Source organism: Salmo salar, chromosome ssa29, assembly GCF_905237065.1.
Source record: "Salmo salar chromosome ssa29, Ssal_v3.1, whole genome shotgun sequence".
NCBI classification, from domain to species: domain Eukaryota; kingdom Metazoa; phylum Chordata; class Actinopteri; order Salmoniformes; family Salmonidae; genus Salmo; species Salmo salar.
In genome coordinates, this window is record NC_059470.1 from 38,108,278 (window position 1) to 38,120,356 (window position 12,079).

At 51.6% G+C, this 12,079-nt stretch overlaps 1 protein-coding gene across 1 annotated transcript in view; it reads left to right on the forward strand.

Annotated features, from left to right (window-relative positions):
• The first annotated feature begins 1,090 nt into the window (after positions 1-1,090).
• Positions 1,091-12,079, forward strand: part of LOC106590669 (retinol dehydrogenase 10-A) — a 28,827-nt gene continuing 17,838 nt past the window's right edge. The window contains exons 1-2 of the mRNA XM_045710927.1: positions 1,091-1,888; positions 2,531-2,766. Of these exons, the coding sequence (XP_045566883.1) occupies positions 1,588-1,888; positions 2,531-2,766 (537 nt within the window). The 5' untranslated portion in view covers positions 1,091-1,587. The remainder of the gene's footprint in view (positions 1,889-2,530; positions 2,767-12,079) is intronic.

Consider the following 12,079-nt stretch of genomic DNA (forward strand, 5'->3'; position numbering starts at 1 on the left):
CAGACCCTGTATATAACTACTGACCCTGTATATAGCTACTGACCCTGTATATAGCTACTGACCCTGGAACTGACCCTGTATATAGCTACTGACCCTGGAACAGACCCTGTATATAACTACTGACCCTGTATATAGCTACTGACCCTGTATATAGCTACTGACCCTGGAACTGACCCTGTATATAGCTACTGACCCTGTATATAGCTACCGACCCTGTATATAGCTACCGACCCTGTATATAGCTACTGACCCTGTATATAGCTACTGACCCTGTATATAGCTACTGACCCTGTATATAGCTACTGACCCTGTATATAGCTACTGTCCCTGTATATAGCTACTGACCCTGTATATAGCTACTGACCCTGTATATAGCTACTGACCCTGTATATAGCTACTGACCCTGTATATAGCTACTGTCCCTTGTACATAGCTACTGACCCTATATATAGCTACTGACCCTGTATATAGCTACTGTCCCTGTATATAGCTACTGACCCTGTATATAGCTACTGTCCCTGTACATAGCTACTGACCCTGTATATAGCTACTGACCCTGTATATAGCTACTGACCCTGGAACTGGCCCTGTAACTGACCCTTCTCGTGATCAATAAAAACAATAATTTTTAAATATATAAGTCTATACTTATTGAATAGAATTACAATTGATGTATACATGTTGACTGGTTTTACAAGACATTGGATGACATTTTAATTTAACTTATACATTTTCATAACTTTAAATCTACTCATGTAATAAACAAAAAACGTAAAATCGTCATCAGTGATAAACGCTTTTGTAAAGGTGCCACATTTACAGTTAGGTTATCTTTCCAAAAGTCGGAATGTTGTTTTTCATTTAATTACTAAAGAAAAAGAAGACAATTGTTTAAAATAGATTTTCCCTGTATTTCCATTCATCTGACAACACTTCAACAGTCCTACAGGTGGCACAAGAGAGCTCCTCAATTCAGCCTCCAGTTTCCACTCCGCGCCTTTCATTTTACTAAAGATTAGACGGTGTATTTCTGTCAGGCGCAACCGCCCTCGTCCTGTTGGGGTCCATTGACAGGCAGTGGTTAAAAAGCGCATGAGTCGCTGTTATGTTGTGAGAGGGTTGCAGGACTGTCGCTGCTACGGATGGAAGGACGCGACACAGCGCCACTGTCTACACGCAACTCCGTCCTTACTTCTATGCGCTCTTCTGACAACTGGGACTGTTTGTGAGATCGGGAAGCAACTTGACAAAATCAGCAACAAGTTGTTGTTTTTTTAAACATTTGTTGAGTCTAGCATTCATTGATTCAGTCAATTTCTGCATTATTTTGCTGTCTTGGAGTAGAGTAATTTATTCTTTAAGGAAAGGAATCAGTCCAGTAGACCTTTATTCTATTCAGACCGTTTCTTTCATAAACAACACGGACAATATTAGTTTACAAGTCATTTCGGTAGATAGTCTATTTATCACAACTTTGGCTGTAATAACTCATTTAAACCACAGTAAAGCAAAAAAAAACGGTGTGTGCTTTCTATACAATATTATCTCCGTTCTCTCATTATCTTGCTCATTGTCATCGCGGTCAACATGATGAATGCTATGGTCATTTTTGCGGAATTTTTCGTGGTCATCTTGAAAGTGCTGTGGGCTTTTGTTACCGCCGGGGCGAAATGGGTGGTGCGACCGAAGGAGAAGAGTGTAGCGGGACAGGTATGTGTTATCACCGGGGCAGGGAGCGGTCTGGGCCGGCTGTTCGCCAAGGAGTTCGCCCGGAGACGGGCTGTACTGGTGCTGTGGGACATCAACAGCCAAAGCAACGAGGAGACGGCGGAGTTGGTGAGGGAAATTTACCGGGAGCTGGACAGTGAATCCCCGATGTCCAAAGAAGGTGAGTTGCCTGAAGAAAAAAAAAAACTGTCATCCGATTCTTTTTTTGCAACGCGATTTTTTTGTTGTTGTTGTTCATTATGCTTGATGAAATATTGTCTGGTCAGGCGGGTCACCCTAGGCGTTAAATCCTAATAACAATTGAGTTTAAACATGAGCCAACTAGTCTATTTACTGTCGACTCCGTTTATTAACGTTTAAGAGCACATCGCTGCAGCCTCGACGTACAGCTGGGCTACATCATTCAGAGGAGAAGTTCAGTCGGTAAACTAGGCGGTGGTACGGTGCGCTCGCCACAGGACAGCTCTGTTAAAGTCCTCTCTGTCGGTCCCTTCACCGTGGGTCTGTGCTAGTAGTCTACCCAGTCATTGTCTATAGGTTCATGGTTTACCTACCGCCACACACAGAGTATAGAGGGCTGAAAATAATACGTTTCAGAACTGTTGCATGGCAGTTAAAGGGTCTGACTTGTCCATAAACTTGAAAAGAAAAGTTATTTTTCCATGGCTTGATTTTTAAATGTGTTATTACCTTTATTCTGATTTGGACTGTCTACTTATGATTGGACTGTCTTGCCTTCCAGCGATGTACTGTGGTCTATTCTCACTCCCATCTCTCTCTCTTCCTCACTCCGTCTATCCAGGAGCAATAGGAGAGCTAGAGGAGGTGCTTCCGTTCAAGCCTCAGGTGTACACGTACGTGTGTGACGTGGGCAAGCGGGAGAGCGTGTACTCCACGGCGGAGAAGGTGCGTCGGGACGTGGGTAACGTGGACATGTTGATAAACAACGCTGGTGTGGTCTCTGGTCACCATCTCCTGGAGTGTCCTGACGAGCTGATCGAACGCACCATGCTGGTTAACTGCCACGCACACTTCTGGGTGAGTCCCCCCACACCTACTGCACTGTCCCCCCACACCTACTGCACTGTCCCCCCACACCTACTGCACTGTCCCCCCACACCTACTGCACTGTCCCCCCCATACCTACTGCACTGTCCCCCCACACCTACTGCACTGTCCCCCCCATATCTACTGCACTGTCCCCCCCATACCTACTGCACTGTCCCCCCCATACCTACTGCACTGTCCCCCCATACCTACTGCACTGTCCCCCCATACCTACTGCACTGTCCCCCATACCTACTGCACTGTCCCCCCATGCCTACTGCACTGTCCCCCCACGCCTACTGTCATCCCTGTCCCCCCACGCCTACTGCACTGTCATCCCTGTCCCCTACGCCCACTGTACTGTCATCCCTGTCCCCCACGCCTACTGCACTGTCATCCCTGTCCCCCACGCCTACTGTACTGTCCCCCCATACCTACTGCACTGTCCCCCCATACCTACTGCACTGTCCCCCCATACCTACTGCACTGTCCCCCCATACCTACTGCACTGTCCCCCCCATACCTACTGCACTGTCCCCCCAATACCTACTGCACTGTCCCCCCATACCTACTGCACTGTCCCCCCATACCTACTGCACTGTCCCCCCCACACCTACTGCACTGTCCCCCCACACCTACTGCACTGTCCCCCCACACCTACTGCACTGTCCCCCCCACACCTACTGCACTGTCCCCCCACACCTACTGCACTGTCCCCCCATACCTACTGCACTGTCCCCCCATACCTACTGCACTGTCCCCCCATACCTACTGCACTGTCCCCCATACCTACTGCACTGTCCCCCCCATACCTACTGCACTGTCCCCCCATACCTACTGCACTGTCCCCCATACCTACTGCACTGTCCCCCCACACCTACTGCACTGTCATCCCTGTCCCCCACACCTACTGCACTGTCATCCCTGTCCCCCACGCCTACTGTACTGTCATCTCTGTCCCCTACGCCCACTGTACTGTCATCTCTGTCCCCCACGCCCACTGTACTGTCATCTCTGTCCCCCACGCCTACTGCACTGTCATCCCTGTCCCCCACGCCTACTGCACTCTCATCCCTGTCCCCTACGCCCACTGTACTGTCATCTCTGTCCCCCACGCCTACTGCAGTATCATCCCTGTCCCCTGTCCCCCATACCTACTGTACTGTTATCCCTGTCCCCCATACCTACTGTACTGTTATCCCTGTCTCCCTGTCCCCCATAGCTACTGCACTGTTATCCCTGTCTCCCTGTCCCCCATACCTACTGTACTGTTATCCCTGTCTCCCTGTCCCCCATACCTACTGTACTGTTATCCCTGTCTCCCTGTCCCCCATACCTACTGTACTGTTATCCCTGTCCCCCATACCTACTGCACTGTTATCCCTGTCTCCCTGTCCCCCATACCTACTGTACTGTTATCCCTGTCCCCCATACCTACTGTACTGTTATCCCTGTCTCCCTGTCCCCCATACCTACTGTACTGTTATCCCTGTCTCCCTGTCCCCCATACCTACTGTACTGTTATCCCTGTCTCCCTGTCCCCCATACCTACTGTACTGTTATCCCTGTCTCCCTGTCCCCCATAGCTACTGCACTGTTATCCCTGTCCCCCATACCTACTGCACTGTTATCCCTGTCTCCCTGTCCCCCATACCTACTGTACTGTTATCCCTGTCCCCCATACCTACTGTACTGTTATCCCTGTTATCCCTGTCCCCCATACCTACTGTACTGTTATCCCTGTCCCCCATACCTACTGTACTGTTATCCCTGTCTCCCTGTCCCCCATAGCTACTGCACTGTTATCCCTGTCTCCCTGTCCCCCATACCTACTGTACTGTTATCCCTGTCCCCCATACCTACTGTACTGTTATCCCTGTTATCCCTGTCCCCCATAGCTACTGTACTGTTATCCCTGTCCCCCATACCTACTGTACTGTTATCCCTGTCCCCCATACCTACTGTACTGTTATCCCTGTCTCCCTGTCCCCCATACCTACTGCACTGTTATCCCTGTCCCCCATACCTACTGTACTGTTATCCCTGTCCCCCATAGCTACTGTACTGTTATCCCTGTCCCCCATAGCTACTGTACTGTCATCCCTGTCCCCCACGCCTACTGCACTGTCATCCCTGTCCCCCACGCCTACTGTACTGTCCCCCCATACCTACTGCACTGTCCCCCCATACCTACTGCACTGTCCCCCCATACCTACTGCACTGTCCCCCCATACCTACTGCACTGTCCCCCCATACCTACTGCACTGTCCCCCCCATACCTACTGCACTGTCCCCCAATACCTACTGCACTGTCCCCCCATACCTACTGCACTGTCCCCCCATACCTACTGCACTGTCCCCCCCACACCTACTGCACTGTCCCCCCACACCTACTGCACTGTCCCCCCACACCTACTGCACTGTCCCCCCACACCTACTGCACTGTCCCCCCACACCTACTGCACTGTCCCCCCATACCTACTGCACTGTCCCCCCATACCTACTGCACTGTCCCCCATACCTACTGCACTGTCCCCCCATACCTACTGCACTGTCCCCCCATACCTACTGCACTGTCCCCCCATACCTACTGCACTGTCCCCCCATACCTACTGCACTGTCCCCCCACACCTACTGCACTGTCATCCCTGTCCCCCACACCTACTGCACTGTCATCCCTGTCCCCCACGCCTACTGTACTGTCATCTCTGTCCCCTACGCCCACTGTACTGTCATCTCTGTCCCCCACGCCCACTGTACTGTCATCTCTGTCCCCCACGCCTACTGCACTGTCATCCCTGTCCCCCACGCCTACTGCACTCTCATCCCTGTCCCCTACGCCCACTGTACTGTCATCTCTGTCCCCCACGCCTACTGCAGTATCATCCCTGTCCCCTGTCCCCCATACCTACTGTACTGTTATCCCTGTCCCCCATAGCTACTGTACTGTTATCCCTGTCCCCCATAGCTACTGTACTGTCATCCCTGTCCCCCACGCCTACTGCACTGTCATCCCTGTCCCCCACGCCTACTGTACTGTCCCCCCATACCTACTGCACTGTCCCCCCATACCTACTGCACTGTCCCCCATACCTACTGCACTGTCCCCCCCATACGTACTGCACTGTCCCCCCCATACCTACTGCACTGTCCCCCCAATACCTACTGCACTGTCCCCCCATACCTACTGCACTGTCCCCCCATACCTACTGCACTGTCCCCCCCACACCTACTGCACTGTCCCCCCACACCTACTGCACTGTCCCCCCACACCTACTGCACTGTCCCCCCCACACCTACTGCACTGTCCCCCCACACCTACTGCACTGTCCCCCCATACCTACTGCACTGTCCCCCCATACCTACTGCACTGTCCCCCCATACCTACTGCACTGTCCCCCCATACCTACTGCACTGTCCCCCCATACCTACTGCACTGTCCCCCCATACCTACTGCACTGTCCCCCCATACCTACTGCACTGTCCCCCCACACCTACTGCACTGTCTCCCTGTCCCCCACACCTACTGCACTGGCATCCCTGTCCCCCACGCCTACTGTACTGTCATCTCTGTCCCCTACGCCCACTGTACTGTCATCTCTGTCCCCCACGCCCACTGTACTGTCATCTCTGTCCCCACGCCTACTGCACTGTCATCCCTGTCCCCCACGCCTACTGCACTCTCATCCCTGTCCCCTACGCCCACTGTACTGTCATCTCTGTCCCCCACGCCTACTGCAGTATCATCCCTGTCCCCTGTCCCCCATACCTACTGCACTGTTATCCCTGTCTCCCTGTCCCCCATACCTACTGTACTGTTATCCCTGTCCCCCATACCTACTGTACTGTTATCCCTGTCTCCCCCATACCTACTGTACTGTTATCCCTGTCTCCCTGTCCCCCATACCTACTGCACTGTTATCCCTGTCTCCCTGTCCCCCATACCTACTGTACTGTTATCCCTGTCTCCCTGTCCCCCATACCTACTGTACTGTTATCCCTGTCCCCCATACCTACTGCACTGTTATCCCTGTCTCCCTGTCCCCCATACCTACTGTACTGTTATCCCTGTCCCCCATACCTACTGTACTGTTATCCCTGTTATCCCTGTCCCCCATACCTACTGCACTGTTATCCCTGTCTCCCTGTCCCCCATACCTACTGTACTGTTATCCCTGTCCCCCATACCTACTGCACTGTTATCCCTGTCTCCCTGTCCCCCATACCTACTGTACTGTTATCCCTGTCCCCCATACCTACTGTACTGTTATCCCTGTCTCCCTGTCCCCCATAGCTACTGCACTGTTATCCCTGTCTCCCTGTCCCCCATACCTACTGTACTGTTATCCCTGTCCCCCATACCTACTGTACTGTTATCCCTGTCTCCCTGTCCCCCATACCTACTGCACTGTTATCCCTGTCCCCCATACCTACTGTACTGTTATCCCTGTCCCCCATAGCTACTGTACTGTCATCCCTGTCCCCCATAGCTACTGTACTGTTATCCCTGTCCCCCATAGCTACTGTACTGTCATCCCTGTCCCCCACGCCTACTGCACTGTCATCCCTGTCCCCCACGCCTACTGTACTGTCCCCCCATACCTACTGCACTGTCCCCCCATACCTACTGCACTGTCCCCCCATACCTACTGCACTGTCCCCCCATACCTACTGCACTGTCCCCCCATACCTACTGCACTGTCCCCCCATACCTACTGCACTGTCCCCCAATACCTACTGCACTGTCCCCCCATACCTACTGCACTGTCCCCCATACCTACTGCACTGTCCCCCCACACCTACTGCACTGTCCCCCATACCTACTGCACTGTCCCCCCCACACCTACTGCACTGTCCCCCCACACCTACTGCACTGTCCCCCCACACCTACTGTACTGTTATCCCTGTCTCCCTGTCCCCCATACCTACTGTACTGTTATCCCTGTCTCCCTGTCCCCCATACCTACTGTACTGTTATCCCTGTCTCCCTGTCCCCCATACCTACTGTACTGTTATCCCTGTCTCCCTGTCCCCCATACCTACTGTACTGTTATCCCTGTCTCCCTGTCCCCCATACCTACTGTACTGTTATCCCTGTCTCCCTGTCCCCCATACCTACTGCACTGTTATCCCTGTCCCCCATACCTACTGTACTGTTATCCCTGTCTCCCTGTCCCCCATACCTACTGTACTGTTATCCCTGTCTCCCTGTCCCCCATACCTACTGCACTGTTATCCCTGTCCCCCATACCTACTGTACTGTTATCCCTGTCTCCCTGTCCCCCATACCTACTGTACTGTTATCCCTGTCTCCCTGTCCCCCATACCTACTGTACTGTTATCCCTGTCCCCCATAGCTACTGTACTGTTATCCCTGTCCCCCATAGCTACTGTACTGTTATCCCTGTCCCCCATACCTACTGTACTGTTATCCCTGTCCCCCATAGCTACTGTACTGTTATCCCTGTCCCCCATAGCTACTGTACTGTTATCCCTGTCCCCCATAGCTACTGTACTGTCATCCCTGGCCAATAATAAAGCAAAGCAGTTCGACACAAACAACAACACAGAGTTACACATGGAATAAATAAAACATACAGTCAATAATACAGTTGAAGAAAATCTATATACAGTGTATACAGCAAATGAGGTAAGATAATGGAGGTAAGGCAATAAATAAATAGGCCATGGTGGCGAGGTAATTACAATATACCAATTAGACACTAGAGTGATTGATGTGCAGAAGATGAATGTGCAAGTAGAGATACTGGGGTGCAAAGGAGCAAGATAAATAAATAAATACAGTATGGGGATGAGGTAGTTGGATAGGCCATCTGTAGATTAGCCTATCATCACCTCCTTATACTGGTCTTGTGTTTACTGTTCTAGGAATGTATCCTACAGTATGTCTGACAGATCTGCTCTGTGTGCCAAACTATGGTTTATTTTGTGTGTGTGTGTGTGTGTGCATGTCTGTATGTGTGTCTTTCTCTGTGTCTGGAAAGTAAACGCTGACCATAAATAGTTTCCCTGGCTGCATCTGCAGTCTGATCCAGTTAACATACGCTCCTCTCCTCTCCTCCACTCACCATACATTCCTCTCCTCTCCTCTCCTCCAGTCACCATACATTCCTCTCCTCTCCTCTCCTCCAGTCACCATACATTCCTCTCCTCTCCTCTCCTCTCCTCTCCTCTCCTCTCCTCTCCTCTCCTCCGTCACCTCTCCTCTCCTCTCCTCTCCTCTCCTCTCCTCTCCTCTCCTCTCCTCCAGTCACCATACATTCCTCTCCTCTCCTCTCCTCTCCTCTCCTCTCCTCTCCTCTCCTCTCCTCTCCTCTCCTCTCCTCTCCTCTCCTCTCCTCCATTCCTCTCCTCTCCTCTCCTCTCCTCTCCTCCAGTCACCATACATTCCTCTCCTCTCCTCCAGTCACCATACATTCCTCTCCTCTCCTCTCCTCTCCTCTCCTCTCCTCAGAAAGAGAGAGTGGTGGGCTGGGTTGGATGGTGTAACAACCGAAGCTAGCTGTTTGGCAGACAGGCAGGCAGAGATAAGTTGCCTCCCAAATGGCACACTATTCCCTGTGGGTCTTGGTCAAAAGTAGGTCACTGCATAGGGAATAGAGTGCCATTTAGGAGGCAGACATAGACTGATGATCCCACTGGTATGTCAATCCCCTCTGCACTGCCCTGAGCTCACTAACATATCCCCCACTTCCGCCATGACACACACAGAGAGAGAGGGATGGGGGTCAAGCCAGGAGAGAGAGAGGGATGGGGGAGAAGCCAGGAGGGAGAGGGATGGGGGAGAAGCCAGGAGAGAGAGGGAGAGGGATGGGGGAGAAGCCAGGAGGGAGAAGCCAGGAGAGAGGGATGGGGGAGAAGCCAGGAGAGAGAGGGAGAAGCCAGGAGAGAGAGAGAGGGGGGGATCGGGGTGGAGACAGAGAGGGATGGGGGAGAAGCCAGGAGACAGAGAGGGAGAAGCCAGGAGAGAGAGGGAGAAGCCAGGAGAGAGAGGGAGAGGGATGGGGGAGAAGCCAGGAGAGAGAGGGAGAAGCCAGGAGAGAGAGGGAGAGGGATGGGGGAGAAGCCAGGAGAGAGAGGGAGAAGCCAGGAGAGAGAGGGAGAAGCCAGGAGAGGGATGGGGGAGAAGCCAGGAGAGGGATGGGGGAGAAGCCAGAAGAGAGAGGGAGAGGGATGGGGGAGAAGCCAGGAGAGAGAGGGAGAGAGAGAGAGAGATGGGGGAGAAGCCAGGAGAGAGAGGGAGAGGGATGGGGGAGAAGCCAGGAGAGAGAGGGAGAGAGAGAGAGAGAGAGAGAGAGATGGGGGAGAAGCCAGGAGAGAGAGAGAGAGAGAGAGATGGGGGAGAAGCCAGGAGAGAGAAATGGATGGGGGAGAAGCCAGGAGAGAGAGAGAGAGAGAGAGAGATGGGGGGAAAGCGTGGGCTCCTACTGCACGGCATGTCTCTCTCCATCCGTTGTAATGGTCTCAGACCTCTTTAGGGCATTGGATAGGATTGTCCTTCCTGGTGCCTCGGCCCCTCCCCCTGCCTGCCAGCTCCACACAGCCTGACTGCCTGCATCCCAAATGGCTCTCTATTCCCTACATTCTGCACTATGGGCCCTGGTCAACAGTAGTGCACTATATATAGGGAATAGGGTGCTATAGGGCCCTGGTCAACAGTAGTGCACTATATATAGGGAATAGGGTGCCATAGGGCCCTGGTCAACACTAGTGCACTATATATAGGGAATAGGGTGCCATAGGGCCCTGGTCAACAGTAGTGCACTATATATAGGGAATAGCGTATCATTTGGGACAGGTTTGTGTTCTCCATTTGTTTTCCCTCTTTCTTGCTTGCTTGCCGACAGACAGACAGACAGACAGACTCAATCTGCTTGGCCAGAGTAGTTAATTAAAAGCCCATTGAAAGTGCACATCCTGTCTGCGGGGGAGGAGGGGTGTGTGTGTGTGTGTGTGTTAGTAAACCAGTCCATTCTGAGGGCTGCTTAGAGCATTGTTCAGGAGATTACCCCCCCCCTGTGGTGAGGCAGTTGTGATGGGGGGGGATTTGTTTAGAAACCTGCAGTGAGAGCTGACTAGCTCTGAAGAACCAGGAGGGGTTTTATAGCACAGGTTGTTTTACAATCGGACATATTTCTTAGTGTTTGTTTACGTGTGGTGGTGATGAATGATGGGTTGATTGATCAGACTGGGTGTTTGTTTGCTGCTCTCTGATGCCGCAGGGCTTTGAGTGGAGAAGCTGTCTGTTTTCAGTCTCAGGGATTTGAGTGGAGAAGCTGTCTGTTTTCAGTCTCAGGGATTTGAGTGGAGAAGCTGTCTGTTTTCAGTCTCAGGGATTTGAGTGGAGAAGCTGTCTGTTTTCAGTCTCAGGGATTTGAGTGGAGAAGCTGTCTGTTTTCAGTCTCAGGGATTTGAGTGGAGAAGCTGTCTGTTTTCAGTCTCAGGGATTTGAGTGGAGAAGCTGTCTGTTTTCAGTCTCAGGGATTTGAGTGGAGAAGCTGTCTGTTTTCAGTCTCAGGGATTTGAGTGGAGAAGCTGTCTGTTTTCAGTCTCAGGGATTTGAGTGGAGAAGCTGTCTCTTTTCAGTCTCAGGGCTTTGAGTGGAGAAGCTGTCTGTTTTCAGTCTCAGGGCTTTGAGTGGAGAAGCTGTCTCTTTTCAGTCTCAGGGCTTTGAGTGGAGAAGCTGTCTCTTTTCAGTCTCAGGGCTTTGAGTGGAGAAGCTGTCTGTTTCCGTCTCAGGGATTTGAGTGGAGAAGCTGTCTGTTTCCGTCTCAGGGATTTGAGTGGAGAAGCTGTCTGTTTTCAGTCTCAGGGATTTGAGTGGAGAAGCTGTCTGTTTCCGTCTCAATGACACATTGTGAATTGATTCTAGAAAATGAGCATGCGCAGTCTCTTGCCAGTTCAATGGGCCGTGTAGGAGACAGGTTATATATGACTGATCTATTAACTTAGTGAAGATTCCCTCGACTATGTAGGATTTATTAATTGCACCCTATTCCCTATTTGTGATAGAGTTTTAACTGTACCCTAGTTCCCTTAGGAGTAGTTTAAAATAGTGCCCTATATTTTGTAATAGGGAGCCATTTGGAACGCTCCTTTAGTCAGTGATACAGCAGTAGTCTGGATTCTCATTAGGGCTGCTCCTGATTTTTTATTTTTTTTGTCTTGTTCTTTGCAAAGGGACGGCCGGAGGGAGGGAGGGACGGAGAGAGAGAGAGAGAGAGAGAGGGAGGGCAGTGTGGTTAGATGAAAGCAGGTTCTAATGAATGGGGACAGACCAGCA